Source organism: Chiloscyllium plagiosum, chromosome 7, assembly GCF_004010195.1.
Source record: "Chiloscyllium plagiosum isolate BGI_BamShark_2017 chromosome 7, ASM401019v2, whole genome shotgun sequence".
Lineage (NCBI taxonomy): Eukaryota > Metazoa > Chordata > Chondrichthyes > Orectolobiformes > Hemiscylliidae > Chiloscyllium > Chiloscyllium plagiosum.
This window is the reverse complement of record NC_057716.1, coordinates 33,136,164-33,158,995: the sequence shown is the minus strand read 5'-3', so window position 1 is coordinate 33,158,995 and position 22,832 is coordinate 33,136,164. Positions and strand designations below refer to the sequence as shown.

The window sequence follows — 22,832 nt, the reverse complement described above, 5'->3', positions numbered from 1 at the left end:
ACCACCTTTGCTGATTTTGTAGCTCACCTTCAATGGTAAAGACAGGTTTTAAACAAAAATTGAATTCCTGCTGTCCCCACTGCTTCCATGCATCAGTCTTATTAATCCCGAAATAACCCCACTTTCTTTAACAGTTCATGTCTTTGCAGAAGAATTGGAGTTCTGTTTTGTCACCTGCCAAACTCTACGCTTGCTTCTCTTTCTTTTACACATCTGAAAAATTTATTCATCCTATCTCACTTGCACTAGTAATCTGAGCTTTTCTTGCTTCATTCTATTTTGTCTTCTGTCACTCGAGTTTTAGAGTCAGAGATGTCTAGCATGGAAAAGACCCTTTGGTCCAACTCGTCCATGCCGACCAGATACCCCAACCTAACCCCAGTTGCCAACACTTGACCCATATTACTCTAAACCCTTCCTATTTATTTACCTGTCCAGATGCCTTTTAAATACTGTAATTGTACCAGCCTCCACCACTTCCTCTGGCAGTTCATTCTGTACACACACCACCCTCTGCATGAAAACATTGCCCCTTAGGTCTCTTTTATTTTATATATCTTTCCCCTCTCACCCTAAACCTATGCCCTCCAGTTCTGGACTCCCCCACCCCAGGGGAAAAGACCTTGTCTATTTATTTATCCATGCCCCTCATGATTTATAAACCTGTATTAGGTCACCCCTCAGCCTCTGATGCTTCAGACAAAACAGCCACAGCCTGTTCAGCCTCTCCCTATAGCTCAAATCCTCCAACCCTGGCAACATCCTTGTAAACCTTTTCTGAATCCTTTCAAGTTTCACAACATCCTTCCAATAGGAAGGAGACCAGAGTTGCATGCAATATTCCAGAAGTGGCTGAACCAACATCCTGTACAGCTACAACATGACTCCCAACTTCTGTACTCAATACTCTGACTAATAAAGGAAAGCATACCAAAATGCTGCCTTCACTATCCTATCTTCCTGCGACTCTACTTTCAAGGAGCAATGAACCTGCACTCCAAGGTCTCTTTGTTCAGCAACACTGCCTAGGACCTTGCCATTAAGTGTATATATCCTGCTGTGATTTGCTTTTCCAAAATGCAGCACCTCTCATTTATCTAAATTAAACTCCTTCTGCCACTTCTCAGCCGATTGGCCGATCTGATCAAGATTCCATTGTAATCTGAGATAACCACCTCCACTGTCCACTAAACATCCAATTTTGGTGTCATCTGCAAACTTACTAACTATACCTCCTACGTTCATATGTAAATCATTTATACAAATGACAAAAAATAGTTGACCCAGCACCATTCCTTGTGGCACTCCACTGGTCACAGGCCTCCAGTCTGAAAAGCAACCTACCACCCCCATGTCTTCTACCTGTATTTTGCTAACCAGTCTCCCATGGGAATTCTAGTCAAACACATAACTGAGGTCCATATGGATCACATCCACCATTCTGTCCTCATCAATCCTTTGTTACTTCAAAGAACTCAAATCAAGTTTGTCAGATGTGATTTCCCATGAACAAAGCCATGTTGACTATCCTTAATCAGTCCTTGCCTTTCCAAATACATGTAAATTCTTTCCCTCAGGATTCCCTCAACAACTTGCCCACCACCACAGTCAGGGTCACCGATCTAATAATTCTCTGGCTTGTCCTTAACGCATTTCTTCTTAAATAGTGGCACCACTTTAGCCAACTTCCAATCTTCTGACCTATGACTATTGATGACACAAATATCTCAGCAAGGGGCCCAGCAATCGCTTCCCACAGAGTTCTAGGGTACACCTGATCAGGCCGTGGGGATTTATCCACTTTTATGCATTTCAAGATATTAAGCACCACTGCCTCTAATCTGGACATTTTTCATGATTAGAGTGGCGCTGGAAAAGCACAGCAGGTCAGGCCAGCATCCGAGGAGCAGGAAAATCGACGTTTCAGGCAAAAGCCCTTCACCAGCAACATTTTTCAAGATGTCACCATCTCCTTTCCCATATTCTATATCTTCCATGTCCTCTTTCACAGTAAGTGCTGATACAAAATACTTGTTTAATATCTCTCCCATTTCCGGCTCCATGCAAGGCTGCCTTGCTGATTCTTTTGAAGGGCCCTATTCTCTCCCAGGTTACCCATTTGTCCTTAATGTATTTATAAAAACCCTTTGGATTATCCTTAAACGTATTTGCCAAAGCTATCTCATGTTCCCTTTTTGCTCTTCTGATTTCCCTTTTTAAGTATACTCCTATTTCCTCTTATACTCTTCTAAGGATTCTCTCGGTGTCTCTTGTCTATACATTACATATGCTTCCTGCTTTTCCTTAACCAAAAGCTCAGTTCTTGCTTTGTTCTGCCTTTGTCTCATGATATACACTGATTATACCTAAACTAATGCTTCTTTGATCATTGTTTGAAAACAAATGTCAGATTTCACCATCTGCCAGAGTCGGAATTGAACCCATGTTCCCAGAGTATTCTGGGTCACTACTGCAATGACAATACCACAGCACTGCAACCTTCATTAAGTTCTTAATACCGGCACGAGATTGGTTCTTATCCCCCTAAAATCGGCCTCCTTCCAATTTATTTTTAGTTCCTGGAAGAAGATTGGAACTAATATCAGGAACTGTGCTAATAGGAAAAAAAAAAGTGTAATTGAATTAGAATATAAACCTGTGACCATTATTAGATTTTAGAATTCCTACGCAGTAAACAGGCCGTTCAACTCATCGAATCCACACCGCCAGCATCCGACTCTCCTCCACCCTACCCCCAAAACAAAATCTCTGCATTTCCAATGGCCAATCTACCTCACCTGCCCATCCTTGGACTGGGGGAGGAAGCCCGCACAGACACAAGGTGAATGTGCAGACTCCACACACACAGTCGCCCAAAGCTGGAATCAAATCGGGGTCCCTGGCACTGAGACTGCAATGCTATGTATTGAGCCACTATGCTGCGCCAGGTTTGAGTTTTTAATTAACGTAGAGGATAAGAGAATCATAATTGGATTTTGAAAATGCCTTTATCAGTGAAATTTTAAAATTTATGGCTGATAGGAGTGATACATATTGACTAATGACAGAACACATGAAATTGAGCAGCTGTTTCCTGGATTGAAAAACTGTAAATCAATGAGGTATAGCAAGTAACAATGCTGAAGCAGCAGCCCTTTAGATGAGCAGACCAAGTGTTTTTATCCAGATATGCTTGAGCATGAAGTTAAGGAAGATAAGCAGTTGGAATGCAAAGTGCTTGCGTATGAATGTACACGTGTGGCAGGCAAATAGTACCTGAAGAATTGTGACATTCATTCTGGCAGGAAAAGAAGAGAAAAGCAAAATACTTTCCCTATGCTGAGAGACTGTGGAATGTTGCTACAAAGTCACTTGCATGTGAATCAGAAAGTACATATTATACCTTATTGTTACTCTCCAATCCTCGCAAGAGGATTGGAGAGTAACAATAAGGTAGCTGTAATTCCATGAATGTCAGATAGGCCGATGTTTCTTAGAATCTGGAAATCAAACCTTTGAGGAATAAAAATGAAGTAGTGGAAATACCTGACAAATTGGCAGCTGAGCAGAGTGAAAATTATAATCATTGTGGAAGGATTTTGGTAAGATAGCTCTAGTTTGCTTGAAGATGACAAACCAGAGAATGCACACTCAGATTAAGGGGTCGTGTCTTGGGTTGAGATATAAATCCATGGAATTCTGTATCCCCAAGACCTTTGAATTCTGTTTCATTGTGCATATAAGACAGATTGGTATTTGTTCCTTTGTGAAGGATATAGAAATAATGTGCTCTAAGGTGAAGTTGACATACAAGCTTAGCCATGATGGATTTCATTGAAGAGGAAAAAGGGCAAGAAATGAGCTACACTTTTCTCCTATTGAAAGGATCCACAGCGAAACTACTTGTTTAAAATTTTATTTTCCTCCCCGATGGTTTCATTCTAATCAGAAAGTTCTCATTAACTTGATACCACTTGGTGATGCAGACTCGAAGGGAAGAATGGCCTACTCCTGCACCTATTGTCTATTGTCATATACTGCACTTCAGTGCTATGTAGTACAGTACATGGGATGACCTGCACCACTTTACTACTGCCAAGTGCAAATTTATTAATAGTGAATAGGCTATAACTTGGAACATTGAAAAAAATAGATGTCAACACTTCTGACGTTGCACGTTAGAAATTTATGCAAGAATACAATTGAAGGAGAGAATTAACATTTATACTAAGAGGATAGCGCTGATTGGCAAGTGGCCTTGAAGGCACAGCCATAGAGAATATATCTATTTAATGCTGGTTGACAGTTAACAACCAAATGTTGTTATATTTTAAATCCAATAGATTGACTCTCTGACCAATCAGTCTGGTCTCATACGTTACAAAGCCTGATTGTTAACTGTCGATCAGTATTAATGGTGCATTCACCCGGGCAACACCTATACCAGTCAGTTTTAATAAAGATGATGGCTGACCTTTGGCCTCAACCCTTAATTCCCAATAGTTGCTATTTTCTTGAACATTGTCAGCGGCTGAATAGCCACAGCCTTCGTGGTAGGGATTCTTAAAGAAGCACAGTGCTTCAAGTGAATTAGTCATGACAGAATTCATTATAGTTTGCTAGTATGAAGTGAGTTGATTTTTAGTCCTTTGTGTTCATCACTTAACAGGCGACAGAACCAACACTGCTACCACAGATCTTTCAGACATTTTGCCAGAGGAGATAGAAAATGCAGTGAAGGTTGCAGCTGAAATATCCATGGGGACAGAAGTATCTGAGGAAGACATCGAGCACATTATACACCTTTGTGATCAGGTTGGTGGATGCTGATTATTTTGTTGAACCCTCTTGATGTTGTTGTGTTGAAATTTCTTTTTGAATGATGAGAATTTTCAGCTTTGCCTAATAGCTTCATTTGGGGTCTACTTTGTGATTTGCAAACTGAGAGTTGGCGAAATTCATTTTACACAAAAGAGTCTTCCAGTGGGTAGCATCAATCTGTTCATGAATGGTAACCTTTATTCTGCTAAATGCTGTGATTATTTATCTCTCATGATACATCTATTTTTAAAATGTTTTTTTCCTTTCAGGGATGTGACCAGAGTTCCTGTCCAGCACTGGCAGCAGTGATGATGATGACTTTGTCACTCTTGCTGATTAAATGCTGAAGGTTTTCAGTCACTACCTCATCTGAGGCTGTCAGTGCTGGATTGCATGACTACTCTGATAGGAGCACCCTTGTAAGGTGCTGTATTTGTACCTCCACACTGCATATGTTTACAACAGGGCTTTATGCAGATGTCAGGATGTTTCTGGAATAAGTCTGTTTTGTAGTATCATGACATGCTGAAAACCTTGTTATAATTTTTTCTATTTTGCTTTACACCTACTGAAGCTGAATCTTCACTGACAATTGTTTGAACCCTGGCCTTGATTGACAATTTTAATTAATGTGATTAAAAAGTAAATGTTTTGCAGCTATTTACCTTTTTGAGGGCATTGAACATAACGTTGCAGTACATCATGCAACCACACAAAATTACTTTTCAGTTTAGTCATTGCTCTCTGTTTCTGCCTTGCACTTGCTTTCCATATCGCTTGAGAGATGAAAAACCTGTTTGCTCCCCATACGCATGTTTTGAATGAAACACTGATAGCCTCTAGTAGAAATTTTGAGGGATTCATACCTCTTTAAAGAAATTTCACCTCATCACTGCCATTGTCCTTTATCCTGAAATTGCGAACAAAATCTTCATGTCTGAATTCATGCATTGTCCCTAGACTATTTGTTAGGTGACTTTGTTTCAGAAGCTTTCATGTTTCCTGAGTGTAGATGTTGGTCAACTTCAAGGCTTCTAGGTAGCTCCCTCTTCATGTGTGGTATCACGGCCTCGTGCCTTATGTAGCTCTTCTGAAGTAATTTCTCAAACAAAATATATTGGAACTGCATTTTATTTCCCCCTTTTCAATTGTAAGCAGCCCTGCATCAGTTATGAGCTGGAGAAAGTGAGGACTGCAAATGCTGGAGATCAGAGCTGAAAATGTGTTTCTGGAAAAGGAAGAAGAAGCTTTCCTGAAGAAGGGCTCATGTCCGAAACGTCGATTCTCCTGCTCCTTGGATGCTTCCTGACCTGCGCTTTTCCAGCAATACATTTTCAGCTCAGTTATGACCTGATATATTTTACTGAACCTGGATTTGTGTATTGCCATGAAACTGTTCAGTGTTGAAGTTTTTTACTGGCTTCAGAATGGTTCCTTTTTGGATCTCCAGTATTGGTCACGTAGTCATCTTTTAAGATTTGTTTCAAAGTTGTTAAAGATTCCGTTTCACACAAAAGATAGGGTGGGATGAAAGCTATTCCATTTGAAATTTCAAAGTTGGCATTAACAGCTAACATCATTTGCTGTAAAGGTTACAGTAGGAAAGCCATAAACTGAAATTAATTTTAATGAATGACTCTCAAGTAAAGAACTTTTCATCAAGATTTCACTTTATGTAGCTTTGTACAAATCAGAATCATTAAAGATTACAAATGAACTGGTGCTACAAGCAGTAGACTACTTTTTAGTTTAAAACATCAATTCAGCAAAGATGCAGCTTTGGTAACCATGAAAACCCACATCATTCCCTGAACAGATGTGACAGTGTGTCCAACTTCAGTCTTTCTAGGTCTGCCTCTGGTGTGCAGGATCTCCACTTAATTTGTTTGGCCCCTTTTGGCCTTCAGTCAGGGCTAACACCCAATATTTAAGAACCCCCTCTCATTGGGGTCATGTCAGTTCTAATAGTGCAGTTTCCTTTCAACCGGGCTCACATCTGGTTGTCTACTTGGAGCTAAACACATTTTTTAGAATTCAGTTCAGTTTAGGTCATGCATACATCATTGTCGCAGGAGCTTCTAGTTCTGTTTTATTACCCCCATGTTGCTTAAGCCATTTTTGTGGTATGTTTGATCTCTTAAAATCCCTTGTTCCTCTTTCTGTCTCTGCCTTCTCTTTTCCATTTCCATCTGTGTAATGGTCACCTTCTGTCTACAGCTTTCCTTTATCTTGCAGTTCTCTTCTACTGGCCATAGGCTGTTAATGGTCTTCATTTCCTTCCTATTGGTAATGCTTTCAGATCAAGAGTCCCAACATTTCAGGTTTCTGGTGTGAATCGGTTCTCACTAGGAACTGGGCTTGAGACTGAGATTCCGTGCAAATCTATGGTACTATATCTCTCATAGTTTCATTTCGGTCAGATTTTAGGAGATATTGTATTTGTAATGCTATGTATTAAACAGAGTTTATTGTGCAGTTCTGCTGTGTGTGACATTGCATTCATCCCATCCCTTCAAGGTCGTGCAGATCTCAGAGTACCGTGCACAGCTCTATGACTACCTGAAAAACCGAATGATGGCCATTGCACCCAACTTGACTGTGATGGTTGGAGAGCTGGTTGGAGCCAGACTGATAGCACACGCAGGTAAGATGATTTGTGGTTGCTGCCTCTGCAGTTCCACTCCTATTTGTACCTATAATACTGGGAATGCTATTCTGATTTACTTGGGAAAGTACCTGCCGCATTAACAAGTATAGGTTCAGAATGATATTATAACCATCATTATCTACAGTAAGGAGTACCTATGTGGGAAAAAATGAGCAAATGCAAATTTATCCACTAATTAATATATTTGCTGCTTCTGGGAAAAGAGATAAAGATGGGAGGAAGGATAGTTAATATGTAGACCAAGGCATTTTGAAGCAGAGCGTACGTTTTGGGTGGAAAATGCAGTACCGAAAACAATTTGAAAATGCACAAAATGGAAGCAAGTAGACTAACAATTGCACGTTTCTCTTGCACTGTCTAAAGAAGAATAAAACTAAATAATGTAAGGTTTTTAAAATTAGAAGAGAGAAATGGCAAATGTGTAAAACCTGAGACCAGAAAGACAGCTGAACGTGTGGTCAAGTAAGAGTGCTTCATACATACTTGTTGTATACGTGACAAATTGAATGAATGGAGCCATATATTCAGTCTTAAGCATGTGGTATGGTAATCAGTCATTACTGACATATGGCAATCAAATTACCAGAACTGGTGCTTAAATGTACCAGGTTATATTCTTTTAAATTCCTTTCAGTCAAGGGATGTGGAAATTTGTTTTCTTAGCCAGTAGCTATTTTTATCCCTAATTGGCCTTGAGAAGATGGTGTGCTACCACCTTGAATCATTGCAGTCATTTAATATAGATACGCACATCCACAATGCTGTCGGGAGATGCAAGATTTTAACCCAGTGAAGAAACTGTCAAACTTCCAAATTAGGATGGCGAATAGCTGGGAGGGAAACGTGGAGTTGATGGTGTTCCCAAGTATTTGCTGCCCATGTGCTTCCAGACAGAAGTGATCGTGGACAGCATTTGCTTTAATTTTCTTACCAGCTACATGAGCCTTTGAGCCCCATGTGTGACTGCGATGTTTGGAAACGGAAGGCTATGCTGCTGTTGGCATACCATGAACATCAGGGTGGCTGCATGCATGTGGAGGAAGTGGACATGGTGATAGTCATGCAGGCTGTGTTGTCCTGGATGTGTGAAACTTCTTGAGTGTTTTTGGAGCTGCATGCTTCCAGGCAAGTGGAGTGTATTCTATCACACTCCTGACTTGTGCCTGTTGGTGGTGGATAGGCTCATTCAGGAGGTTAGTTAGTTGCTACAGAATTCTGAGCAATGGCTTGGTCTTGAAGTCAGTCATCTGGCTAGTCAAGTTTGGTTTCTGATTAATGGCAATGCCTACGATATTGATCATGGGGCTTTGGTGATGGTATAGCAAAGGAGTAGGTGATGCATTTTGACAGAAGGGTTAAGGAGAGACCATATGAATTTAGTGGCACTTCTAAACTATGCATGAGTAGTGTGATCTGGGGGTTCATGTATATAGATCTTCAAAGATGGCAGGATACAATGAGTGGAATTAGTGAAGCATAACAAATTATTGACTTCATGAGTAGCAATATTGAGTACAAAAGTGGGGAATTTAGTTTGAACCTCTATCAAACTGATTAGATCACACTTGGAATATTGCACTTAGTTTTGGTCTTGACAATCTTGGGAGAGCCTGGGGCACTTGGAAAAAGTGCAGAGGTATTAAAGTGGCTTTTGGTTTCGGGATTTTAACCCCAAGGATTAGTTCAAGAAGGTTAGACTTCTTGGAATAATGGAGTTTGAGGGGAAATTTATTTGAAGAGCTCAATCATAACCACTTTAGACAAGGCAGACAAAGATGAGCTATTACTATTAATTGTAGTGGTTTAAGGGCTCAAGGTCATGAGATTATGCGAGGAGGACAAGAGAAACAACACTGCGAGTAGTAATGACGTGGAACTTGCTGATTGTGAATGCATGTGATGGAACTGAGTGTCAGTGATTTCAAAAAGAAGTTGGATGAGTTGTTGAATGAATTAAACTTTCAGGACTGTGGGAATAGAATAAAAGAATTGCGCAGTCTGGATTGCTCTGCAAAGAGCCAGTTTGGTTTCAGTGCATAAGATGATCTTGTTCTGTACCATGATATCTGATTTTCCTCCTCAAAGGTTCTCTGTTGAATCTGGCAAAGCATCCTGCATCCACTGTGCAGATCCTGGGTGCAGAAAAGGCACTATTTAGAGCACTGAAAACAAGAAGAGATACTCCAAAATATGGTTTAATTTACCATGCGTCATTGGTTGGGCAGACCACACCAAAGAACAAAGGCAAGGTAAGGTGCTGTAAATATACTGTTGTGAGTTTGTTGGGAAAAACGAACATTTCTTGTTTCAGGTCCACTGTCAACATGAAATGTTGTCTGGTCTGATACAACAGAAACTAGATGTAAGTGAATTTCCTCTGCACTCCCAATCTGTTCTAGTAAAATGATTTTCATATTTCCTACACAGCTATCCTATAGCATCTTTGAGCTTGCACGTGTGCTTTTTTGATTAGTTCTGTGCTGTGGAATACAGTCAGAACACTGTCCATTTAGCTGTGTCAGAGCCTTTGGAATTGTAAAAAAAAAAGTACAGGAGCAGAGATGTCATGATGCAGTGTACAGGGACTTGAGACCACTTCTAGAGTATTCTGGACTCCTTATCCAAGGGTGTATGTTCTGACTAAGGAGCGAGCGTAATGAAATTTTACGAGACTGAATCCTAGGGTGGCAGGACTAACATCTGAAGAGAGACTGGATCAGTTAGGACTATATTCAGAGTTTAGAAGAATGCAGAGAATCTCAAAAACTTATAAAATTGTAAACAGGTCTAGACAGGTTAAATACACCCAATGACCAGGGAACACAGAACCAGAGGTCACAGTCTAAGAATGCGTGTTGGGCCATTTATGACTGAGGGGGCAAGGAAAAATTTCTTCACCCAAGTGTTGACAGCCTGTGAAATTCAGTACCACAGAAAGCGGTTGAGGCCAAACATTGGGAGTGGGAGTCGGTCATTTTGGCCCTTCGAAGTTCCATGATTGATTGCCCCACTCTGTACCCTGTTTCCCCCTTTCTCCCCATATTTTTGATCCCTTTAGCTTGAATGTAACTCATTCTTGAAAACAAACATTCAAATTACTTAGATTAGATTACTTAGTGTGGAAACAGGCCCTTCGGCCCAACAAGTCCACATAGCCCCGCCGAAGTGCAACCCACCCATACGCCTACATTTACCCCTTACCTAACACTACGGGCAATTCAGCCATGGTTCCTGTGCAATTATCTATACTCAATATCTAGAAAAAAATATTGTTACCTGAGAGTTCAATGTCTGAAAGGCTGTAAACACTTTTCTGGTTCAGATGTGAATGGTAGGTATTTCCATCAGAAGATGTTGGGGTACAAACTCTAAGCGCCAACAACTTTGAAGAGCAGAGAGAAGTGAAGAATTGAACGCCAAAGGGAGGAAAAGAGGTGTGCTAGTTGAGGGGGGTTGTACTTCAAGATGTCTGTCAATATATCCTGCATAGACATATTAACACTTGACGTGCTAACTTTGACCTAGAGTAGTTTGGTGGATTTGAGAAGTGAGAAAATGTTTCACCGACCATTAGTAGCTTACAGAACAAAAATTCTGAAATTGTATTTGTCTCCCAATAGATCTCCAGGATGTTGGCAGCGAAGTCAGCTTTAGCAATTCGATATGATGCTCTGGGTGAGGATACAAATGCAGAAATGGGTGTGGAAAACAGAGCCAAGCTGGAAATCCGCATAAGACACTTGGAAGAAAAGGGGGTAAGTAACTGCTGGAATGTCCAAGTCAGTGAGACCCTTGTGTAGCATGTTTATTCAGAAATACCTGGCCTGAGATACCAGTAACTGTTAACTTGTGGAATATTAGTCTTTGTCATCTGTACTTCCCTCAAGTGTTTGTTTTAACCTTTACTTTCACTTTTGATTTGTAGATGAGAAGGATCAGTGGCACAGGAAAGGCCCGTGCACAATTTGATAAATACCAGCACAAGAGGTATTTGTCCTAAATAACAATTTTAAAATTTGTTAGATTTTGTAGAATCCTATTCTGAAGGGAAGGTACTTTTGGGAAATGGAGAAATTGAAAATTTTTTTAAAAACCAGGTGACTTCGTGGAAGTCTTAGTGTGGTGCTGGAAAAGTACAGCAGGTCGGGCAGCATCCAAGGAGCAGGAAAATCGACGTTTCGGGCAAAAGCCCTTCATCAGGAATCCACACCGCACACTCGACTCTAATCTCCAGCGTCTGCAGTCCTCACTTTGGCCTTCGTGCAGATCGTGTCTGCATTCCCTATTGCCCAGTTAGAAGCATAGTTATACAACATGGAAGCAGACCCTCTGTGCTGACTATTTTCCATACTAACCTAGTCCTACTTGCCTGTGTTTGGCCCATATCCCTTAAACCCTTTCTAATTCATGTGCCAATCCAATTGTTTTTTTAAATATTGTAACTGTTACATGTATCTACCATTTGATACGTGAACTACACTCTGTGTGGAAAAAGTTGCCCTTTGGGTCCTTTTAAAGCTTCACTCTCTCCTTAGTTATGCCCTCTAGTTTTGATCTCCCACCCTAAGGAAAAGACCTTTACTATTCACCTTAACTGTGCTCCTAATGATTTTACAAACCTCCCAAGGTCACCCCTCAATCTCCTATACTGCAAGGAAAAAAAATCTCACCTTATCCAGTCTCTCCTTATAACTCAGACCCTCCAGTGCAGATAATATCCTGGTAGATCTTTCCTGCACCCCTTCCAATTTAGTAGTATCCTACCTATAGCAGGGTGACCAGAACTGTACACAGTACTCCAAAAGTGGCCTCACCAACCATCTGTGCATCTGCTTCATGATGTCCTAACCCCTGTACTCTGTGCACTGACAAATGATGGCAAGTGTGCCAAACATTGCCTTCACCAACCTGTCTATCTACAACTCCACTTCCAAGGAACTACGTACCTGAACCCCTAGGTGTCTATTCAACAACATTCCCCAGAACCCTATCATGTGTAAAGCAAAGTGCAACACCTCACAATTTTATATAAATTAAACTGCATCTGCCACTGCTTGGCCCATTGACCCAGTTGATTAAATATTAAGTTACCTTCAGTGTACACCATAACTATCATCCACAAATATACCAACAGTGTCTCCTAAATTCTCATCCAAATCGTGGACCCAGTACCAGTCCTTGGAACACCACAGGCCTTCAGTTCAAACAGCAACCCTCCACCACCACCCTGTCACCTGCTGTTGAGCCAATTTTGTATGCATTTGGTTAGCTCTCCCTGGGTCCCATGTGATCTATCTTTACTAATCAGTCTACCATGTAGAACCTTATCAGAAACCTTGCTAAAGTCCATTTGGGTAGCATCTAATGCGCTGCCGTATCTGCCATCTTGATCGCACCCTCAAAGGATTCCTCCTCCAATGTTTCAGTCGCAAGATTTGGAAGTAATATTTATTTTTGTAGATTAGCTTCTTTTCAACGTTGCTAATATGAAAGAGACGTGTGTTTGAAATCTTCGACAATGGCCTCAACAGTAACATGCATGTTTTGTTTTGGCACCCAGCTCTCCAGACCAGGTGGCCCAAGGCAATATCTAAGAATGCTAAGTCAGTTGATCACAATCAGGGTAGAAGTTGAATTTGAAACTGTTCAATATGTTTGAGTCACTTGTAAAATGTGTGTGGATACTGAATGGGAACAGAATTTCTGCTCGAAGGTCAACAATATCTGTCTAGGTCTTGCATGGCTTAGAACTCTTATAAGATACAAAGGGTTGTGAGGACTAAGCATGTATCCCAGAAATAATCAGTACCTTCCGGATGAAAATGGTTGAGAGTTGGATGGAAAGAAAGAAAATGTTTTGTACTATTCTAATTTATTTTTTCTGCTCAGTGAGGTCAAAACCTATGACCCATCTGGAGACTCGACTCTCCCTTCAGCCTCAAAGAAAAGGAAGTTTGAGGAAGTGGATAATGAGGGAGAACAGAAAGAAGTGAAATCCAAAAAAAAGGCCCGGCTTTCAGAGCCTGCTATGACAGGTTAGTTTTTGTTTGGAACTCTGCTTTTGGGTTTTTAACCACTTCAGTATATTTAGTCTTTTTGGATCCTGAACTGATTCAAATAATCGTTTCAGTTTGTATGACACTTCAAGTGAGGATGGGGATTAAGATTGCTGTCTGCAATGAGAATGTCTCATAGTCTTAATTCTTAATTTCAACATGAACTGTTATTTGTAGCTGTGCACATCTCTTTACTGCTTTCTGCAAGGCTTTTAATCTGATCCTTCCCTCCTGTTACCAAGTAGGGCAGATAAGATTTTTGCATACTCGTGTTGCTTGTTCAAGATAAATGTGCATCGTTCAGGCTATCTGACTGCATAACTTCTTGGCTGTGGGAGTGAAAGGCATTTTATCTTCTGGATCTCTTTGAGATGCATATCTCAGAACAGATTAAACAAGTTTTACTGACACTAATTTTTGCCACTTATTTCCCTCACTTCTGCTTGATTAGTTGAGTTTTGAAAGAGTATTCTCTTGTATTTTGCACAACTGGTAATTTTTCCATTTCTCATCCATCATCCTTTCCCTAAATTTGGTTGATTGTGCTCTTGTATTGAACTTTGACTCCGTTCACATTTTTCAACAAGGTTTCTGTGTTTAACTTTGGAATATATGGAGCATTCTTCATTCTAGTTCTCCCTAGGTTCCTTCCTTTATTTCCTCTCTGGTATACTGTTGTTGCCATTTTCTGAACTAAAGTTACTTGACTTCTCATTTTCACTCTTTCCTGTCAATCTTTTCCCTTTCCTTCCCATCCTCCAAGTTGAACTGTTCTCTTCTTCGGCTTGTCTCACTCACACATCTGAGAATTGGCTATCTGTCAAAATCCCTTATGAATCTGTAGCTACTTTCTTTGCACTTAATCCCCTCACTCTCGTTCTGAGGATTCTACATTGACATATGAGACCTTCTATACTGGCATTGATTTCTTGTTTGAAGGGGCATCACCCCTAATCAAAGTTGATAAGGTCCTGACTGTGTCTGTTCCACTTAGCTCTTTTTCTTTCTCCTCTAAAAGCTCACAGTAGTGTTTCCTTGTTCTCCTCTTCCTCCCAAGCTGTCTCCTTATTCAGTACATCATTCTCCAGTATTTCCACCAGCTCTCTCTGCTACCATCAAACACATCTTCTGAAGGAAGTGTGTCCTCCAACACTGGTCAGTTCCTGGCTTCATTTCAACAGCCTCCACCCTTTTCGTGGCACCTTCCAATGGAAACATAAGAGACGCTACAATTGCCTTACCTGCTCACTATTGAAAACCCAGTCACAGCTTACAGGTGAAATGGCAAATTGCTTGTGCCACTGAGTTGTATAATGTATCATTTGCTGTTTGTGATCCTGCCACCCTTTACATCAGGTAAATTTAGCTTGCAAGTGTGACCCTATGCTTTCCATAACCTTTTGTTTTAATTCTCCACTCCAGCTTTGGCATCTGTGAAGTTTAGTGTTGTCTCAAGGAACAGCATTGTATCTTTCGAATCAGTATTTCAGAGCCTTCTGGGCTGGACATTGAATTCAACAATTTCAGTTTGTAACCTTTATTCCTGTTTATTTATTTTGATTTTTGCATGGTTACTATTCGTAACTTTCCATTTTCCAAAGAATGCATTTCCTCAAGGCATCTTCTGATTGTCCCAAGACAATTATTGATCCCCTGTCTTTGTTTTTCATGCTATCATTCACTTTCCCTTCCATTGTACTTTAAAACTATTACTTTTCTTAACTTTTTCCAATGCTGATAAAAGGCAATTGACCTGAAATGTGAACCTGTTTTCTCTGTACCAGTGTTGCTAGACATGCTGAGGATTTTCACCATTTTCTCTTTTGTAATGCAGAATTCCAGTATCTGCAGTATTTTGTTTTTGTATTGTCCATTTTCCTTCTTTGGTTCGGCTACTCGCTGTCCTCGTCAGCTTTCCTGGTTTGAACTTGTTCAGATTTACAGGTCTGTTTTTATAAGCTGAGTTGCCCCAAGGTTTAGGAGCTTCCAAGTCTTTGTTTGTTTGGAAGGTTGTGGCTTTTTGATTTTCTGTCAGTCAAGTGCATGGTGAGTTACTCCATACCATGTGGATCCTCCTGTTCCTGACTGGTCTGAGTTCAGAAATCAATGGACCAGTGCTGCACTCTGGATGGAATCATAATTATATACTTTCTTATTTCAAGAACCTGTTGAAGAAGCTGAGCCACCAACCAAGAAGAAAAAGAAGAAAGAGAAGAAGCAGGAGATGGATGTAAAACAGGAAGAGGAGGAACCATCAACTTCCTTTCTTACAGAAGAGGTAAGAGCGTGAGGATTGAAGTGTTATGCAGGTAGTGGTTACACAAATCTTGGGTGCTCTTACGATTGGGTAGTATATTGTTTTGGGTTGGGGATTGATTCAGGGAAAGTAAACAGGGTTAAATGAAGCAAGGGCTATTAAGTTTTGTTGGGAAGGGTGTTTAGGTGAAAGTAAGAGAATACAGCACAGGAACAGGCCTTTCAGCCCGCCAAGCCTGTGCTGATGCTTAATTCTTACATAGCCCCGCTACTTATTTCTGTCCCTCCGATACAAATGGAAGGTGAACAACAAGAATGTTTCTAACGTGCCTGCTTCCACCACTTCCACTGGCAGTGCGTTCCAGGCACCCACCACCCTTTTTTATATTCAGTACCCTGGCTGATGAAGGCAAGCATGCTGTATGCTGTCTTGACCATCCTAGCTACCTGTGTTGCCACTTCAAGGGATTTGTGGACCTGTACAATCAGATCCCCCTCTGTGTGTCAATGCTGCTAAGTATTTTGCCATTTATTGTATTGTTTGCTCCTGAATTTGATCATCCAAAATGCATCACCCTGCATTTGTCCAAATTGAACTCCATCTGCTATAACTCTGCCCAAATCTGCAATCTGCTGTGTCCTTTGACAAACCTCATCATTATCTGCAACTCCTTCAGTTTTGATGTTGTTCGCAAACTTACTAATCAGGCCATCTACATTTTTTTTTTCAGACCACTTTAATATATTACCAACAAGTCAGGTCCCAACACTCATCTCCATTCCAAAAAGCACCCTTCCACCAATAGTGTCTTCTATGACCAGGCCAGTTCTGATTCCATCTAGCCATACATTCTGGAACACGAGACTCTACCTTTTGTCTCAGCCTGCCATGATGCTTTACTGAAGTCAGAGTAGACAATATCCACTGCCCTTTCCTCATCAATCATTCTTGTCACTACCTCAACAAACGTCGTCATATGATATCAAGTTATAGTCCAATACGTTTATTTGAAGTCACAAGCTATTGGAGCATTACTCCTTCGTCAAGTGAAGTCTGATTCTCCTCCACCTGATGATGGGGAAGTGCTTCAAAAGCTTGTGATTTCAAGTAAACCTGTTGGACTATAACCTGATATCATGTGTCTTCTGACTTGGTCCACCCGAGGCCAACAGTGGCTCCTCCACATTTCAAAACTCAACCTTAAGTTGGTGAGTCATGACCACCTCTGCACAAACCTATGTAGCCTATCACCATTAAGTCCATTCACTTGCAAATTGAATACATCTTCTCTATCTTGTCCATTAGCTTCCCCACTACTGACGTCATGTTCTCTATTTTCCTCCTCAAACAAAGGAACAACTTTGGCCATTTTCCAGTCCTCTGGATCTTCACCTGAGGATGAAAAGGGTACAAAGATATCTCTTAATGCCTCAGCTATTACCTCCTTGCCATCCACAGTATCTTGGGATACAATCATGAACATGAGATTACATCATTCTGTCATTCCTGATCCCTAATCGTGATCTGCATTGTTCTAGATTTTTATTCAGAAAAGTTTCCCAGTCACTGAAATAATTGCCCCTGTCAATACTAGGATTATCCCTGCACCACTTTTGAACAAAGCCATTCTTCTGCTGTCCTTGGGTCTTTTCAACCCTGTATCTGTGGAGATTAGAAAATTATCGCCAGTCTGACTTCAGTCAGCAACCTTTTGCATGCCATTGGTCCTGGTGATCAATCAATTTTCCTCATACCAGCTTTTTTTCAATTTTTAACTCCTCTTTCTCTTTCACTTGGCAGTACTTTCTTCGTAAAGTCAGGTGTAAAGTGCTCATGCTGTTTCAACTGATTGACTCTTTCTTTTGTTTAGTTCTTTTTCTTGGTTCTGAATTGTCCCCATCCTGTTACTATCCTTGTTATGAATTATATGCACAAGACTTCAGATTCTCTTTTATATTGATTGCCAGCCTGCTCCCATGTTGTCGTTTTGCCCCTCAATTCCTGGCACTTCCTTTTATTTTGTCCATTGAATCCTTTGCAACATATTTTGTTTCCTCAACAACTGTACTGTTGCTGAAGAAACTTGGGGTTGGTGTTCAGCTACATAGTTCTTTGAAAGTTGTATCACAGGATGGTTAAGAAGGCATTTAGCACCCTTCATAGAATCCCTACAGTGTGGAAGCAGTGCATTTGGCCCAACAAGTCTATGCTGACCCTCTGAAGAGTATCCACTTGGGCACGTTCCCCTACTCTATTACTCTGCATTTTACTAATGCACCTAACCTACACATCCCTAAACATTGGGCAATTTAGCTTGGCCAAATCACCTTGGACTGTGGGAGGAATGTGCAAACTCTGTACAGACAGTCGCCCAAAGCTGGCATCAAACTCAGGTCCCTGGCCTTGTGAGGCAGCAGTGCTAACCACTGAGCCACCGTGCCACCCACCTACTTTCATTGTTCAGACTACTGAGTATAACAGTTAGGACATCATGTTGAGGCTGTATAGGACGTTGAGGAGGCCTCTTTTTGAAGTCCTCTGCTGTGTTCTAGGAAGGATATTATTGGAGAGGGTTTGGAAAAGATTTACATTTAAGTTATTTGTAGCGGTACATGAATAGAAAAGGTTTAAGGGAATATGGGCCAAGTGAGAGCAAACAGGACTAGTTTAGTTTGGGACATTTGATTGACATGGAGAAATTGGATCAAAGTGTCTTTTTCCATATTCTACCTCTTTTCCTGTCAGGCTAACTGGTAAATCATCCCTTGTTTTGCATCTTTCATTCTCTTGAATGACAATGTAACATTTACTACTTTCCAATGAACTGAGAATATTCTAATTCTGGAGTTTTGAACGTCAAACAGTAGGTATGCTCTCCCTTCGGAATTGGTTCCAAAGAGGTTGTACCATGCTCTGCTTAAAATTGTAATTCTTTGTTCTGTCTCCATAAATGTTGTCAGATCTGCTGAACGTTTCCAGCACTTTGGTTTCATATAATCATAGGTTATAGTAATTGACATTTTGCCTTTTCAAAAATTTTCAGATCCCAGAAAAGAAGAAGAAGAAGAAAAAGAAAGTGAAAAGCGAGTGACCTGTTTCCAGTAAATGATAGACTCTAATTCTGTTCAAAGCTTCAGTCGGCCCTAACTGTCCTTTTTATTCAAAAGGGGGAAAATGTTTTTATTATGCAAGATATATGTTTTTTGATGGCAGTTACCAGAACCATTCGATTGAAGCAAGACTGTTCAATTATTTTTCTATGAAAATGGTAAACCTTTTGGTATAAGAAATGGGGCTTCATTTTCAAATAAACTGTGGCCCAAAACATTTGTTTCTTGTAACGGTAGTAATTGGAAGAATGGGCATTTTGTCAAATACATTTTCCATTGTGCAGAAAGAATACGCAAACAAAGTATTTTGAAAATCATTTGAATTCTTTAAAATGCTATTTTCAGTAGAAGTGACTAAGAACTCAGGTGCATGCTTGTCAGGAAGGAAGCCTTCCCATCCTTATCTGTACTGGCCGGCACATTTTTCCACCCCTCCTTTGAGCAGCTAAGACGGGTGTAGACAGCAACTCCCAGATGCGCTGAGTTTATCAGAATTTGTTTGCTTTCGGCTGCTAAACATCTATATATTTATTCATGGAGAAACGTAGAACACTAGCTCTGTTCGTGCAGCCAATAACAAAGGTTGTTTTAATGCTGAGTTGGCTTAATCTTGGCCCGAGTGGTCATTATACCTGATCACAGCTCTCTGAAAATGAAAGAAAAAACATTTTGGCAGACTTTGCCAGTCATTGCCTGGGGATGCATGCAAAGAAACGGCACTGATAGTAAAAAAACACTGATTTTGTTCATTGCATGTGAAAGTAGTTCTGCTACTGGTGATCTGGGAAATACTCACCTGTGACTCTCAAAAAAACAACTAGACGCGATTGACAACACAACATTTTAAGAATACAGGGCGACCCTGTTAACTGCAGGTCCTGCTACTGTGGTTTCACTTAGACGTGGTTTACCACGGCCCGAACATATTACAGGGAACATTGCAGAACCAGAGTCTGGGGACTGCTGGGAATGTAAATTGCCCATTTAAATGAATGGGTTCACTTTTCCTATCTGTGGTTTCAGGCTTCCACAATAGGTCTTGGAATGTATCCCTGCAGGTACAGGGGGACTATGTAATTACAAAGGCAACATGGAAGTGTCATTAAATTGTGTTTTTTGTCACTTAAACTATTCGCAGTACGTGAGTGTCATACAGTGTATTTTGAGCTGGAGCAACATCAAGATTAACAAAACTAATGCTTTCTTGGCATTGGATTTTTTTTGTCGGGTGTCTTGCTGGTCTTGCACATGGTACAACTAGTATTAACTTTTAATATTGGGCTCTGCACTGGTAGGGAAATTATTTAGTTACTATCAACATTAGCTCATATAAGAGTTTTGCACAATTTGATTATGATCATTTTTTTGTCATACTCGTATCTTTAACATAAGCTTTGCTGGGCAAGCCGGGTTCATTTTGGTTTGTCAGGCAAGAATGCTACAGCTTGGAATTCCTCTTTGAGCAGAGGCTCTATCTTTAATGGCCATACCTGGTTGGAAATATCTGGTTCCTCCAACTCTGTTCAGCTGGTGAGCAAATTGGAGGAACATGAATTTTAGACTGATAATTGGGTAAAGGGAACCACAAAATGTGATTCTTTACCAAGATGCAATGTATGTACTACCTGAGATGATCAGGGGAGCTACGCCAAGAACAATCTGAATTGCTTGCTTAAGCACCATGGAGCACAGTTCTGCGAAGGGGTCAGGTAAAACTGAGAAAATGGTATCAGAATAGCTTTAATTAAGATGTGTAGTACCACTCAATCATGTTAAGACCAACTGCACAAAGAAGACTTCTTGGTAAAAACAATGACTGCAGATGCTGGAAACCAGATTCTGGATTAGTGGTGCTGGAAGAGCACAGCGGTTCAGGCAGCATCCGAGGAGCAGTAAAATCGATGTTTTGGGCAAAAGCCCTTCAGGAAGACTTCTTGCTGAGTGAGTATCAGCCTAGGAGTTAAATTGGAAGAACTTGTTGCCAACACAACACACCTGCAAATATTTAGTGGTAATGCTGCCCAGGCATTCTTAATGATACCTCTGGCAGAAAAACAATAGTGCTGCTCAACTGGGGTTGGATGGGGGACTGATGAGAGGGTGGAGTAAGAGGGAAGGCAATGGGAGGGTCATGGTGACAGAAGCATTTATTTTCATAAAAACATATAAAGTATTCAATACCTGCATATCTTTTATTTCATTTAATCTCATTTTCTTTCGGTATCTGTATTTTGCCTGTTTTTCAAATTGTATTCTGTACCTCACATTTCCTTGTCAAAACTACCAAACTGACACATGATCAGTGTTAACCCAAACGCACCAATTGGATTTCACTATCCTCAGTATAGAGGAGATAGACACAGTGGTAATATCAGTAGGCTAATTAGGATGCCTAACTTTAAATGCCACCAACTGTAGTATTGGAGTGTGAATTTAATATTAACTATAGACCAGTCATTGGGGAACTGCTAGAGTATTGTGAAGGATATAATAGCAGACAGATATTGAGAAACAATATGATCAAGCAGAGTCAGCAAAGCTTCATGAAAGGAAAATCATGCCTGACAATTTTATTAGAATTTGAGTGGGCGGCACGGTGGTACAGTGGTTAGCACTGCTGCCTCGCAGCGCCAGAGACCCGGGTTCAATTCCCGCCTCAGGCGATTGACTGTGTGGAGTTTGCACGTTCTCCCCGTGTCTGCGTGGGTTTCCTCCAGGTGCTCCGGTTTCCTCCCACAGTCCAAAGATGTGCAGGTCAGGTGAATTGGCCATGCTAAATTGCCTGTAGTGTTAGGTAAGGGATAAATGTAGGGGTATGGGTGGGTTGCGCTTCGGCGGGGCGGTGTGGACTTGTTGGGCCGAAGGGCCTGTTTCCACACTAAGTAATCTAATCTAATGACGAGCAGTGCAGATAAAGGAGAACCTGTTGATTTCTCAGAGGCATTTCAAAATATTGTACAAAGGTTATTTAACAAAAGCCCATGGTGTTGGGGAGAGCATATTAGCATGGATAGAGAATTGGCAAGCTGCTATACAGTTGGAACAAGGTGGGCATTTTTGTGATTAGCTGAAAATATGTTGCTGGTAAAGCGCAGCAGGTCAGGCAGCATCCAAGGAGCAGGAGAATTGACGTTTCGGGCATGAGCCCTTCTTCAGGAATGAGGAAAGTGTGGCAAGCGGGCTAAGATAAAAGGTGGGGAGGGGCGTTGGGCGATAGATGGAAGGAGGTTAAGGTGAGTGTGATAGGCCGGAGAGGTCAGGAAGAAGATTGCAGGTTAGTAAGGTGGTGCTGAGTTTGAGGGTTGGGACTGAGACAAGGTGGGCGGAGGCGAAATGAGGAAACTGGAGAAGTCTTGAGTTCATCCCTTGTGGTTGGAGGGTTCATAGGCTGAAGATGAGGCGCTCTTCATCCAGCCGTCGTATTGCTATGGTCTGGCAATGGAGGAGTCCAAGGACCTGCATGCGCTTGGTGGAGTGGGAGGGGGAGTTGAAGTGTTGAGCTACGGGGTGGTTGGGTTGGTTGGTCCTGGCATTGAAATGCAAAACTTGCGCCAAATCCTTGTCTCAGTCCCAACCCTCGAACTCAGCACAACCTTCCTGACCTCTCCGCTCCCATTCCGGCCTATCACCCTCACTTTAACCTCCTTCCACCTATCGCAGTTCCAACGCCCCTCCCCCAAGTCCTTCCTCCCTACCTTTTATCTTGGCCCGCTTGGCACACTTTCCTCATTCCGGAAGAAGGGTTCATGCCCGAAACATCGATTCTCCTGCTCCTTGGATGCTGCCTGACCTGCTGTGCTTTTCCAGCAACACATTTTCAGCTCTGATCTCCAGCACCTGCAGTCCTCACTTTCTCCTCGGGCATTTTTGTGATGGCAACTTGAAACTAACGGAGTGCCACAAGGATCAGTGCTAGTGCC

At 41.2% G+C, this 22,832-nt stretch overlaps 1 protein-coding gene and 1 non-coding gene across 2 annotated transcripts in view; both read left to right on the top strand.

Annotated features, from left to right (window-relative positions):
* nop58 (NOP58 ribonucleoprotein homolog (yeast)) overlaps window positions 1-19,210 on the top strand; it is a 33,972-nt gene extending 14,762 nt beyond the window's left edge. Inside the window, exons 8-15 of the mRNA XM_043693379.1 lie at window positions 4,670-4,815; window positions 7,339-7,465; window positions 9,575-9,738; window positions 11,110-11,244; window positions 11,415-11,476; window positions 13,379-13,524; window positions 15,708-15,823; window positions 18,846-19,210. Of these exons, the coding sequence (XP_043549314.1) occupies window positions 4,670-4,815; window positions 7,339-7,465; window positions 9,575-9,738; window positions 11,110-11,244; window positions 11,415-11,476; window positions 13,379-13,524; window positions 15,708-15,823; window positions 18,846-18,893 (944 nt within the window). The 3' untranslated portion in view covers window positions 18,894-19,210. The remainder of the gene's footprint in view (window positions 1-4,669; window positions 4,816-7,338; window positions 7,466-9,574; window positions 9,739-11,109; window positions 11,245-11,414; window positions 11,477-13,378; window positions 13,525-15,707; window positions 15,824-18,845) is intronic.
* Window positions 5,119-5,202, top strand: LOC122552079. Its single transcript, XR_006312295.1, has one exon. It is a non-coding gene; the product is annotated as a small nucleolar RNA SNORD11B (small nucleolar RNA).
* Window positions 19,211-22,832: the final 3,622 nt, after the last annotated feature.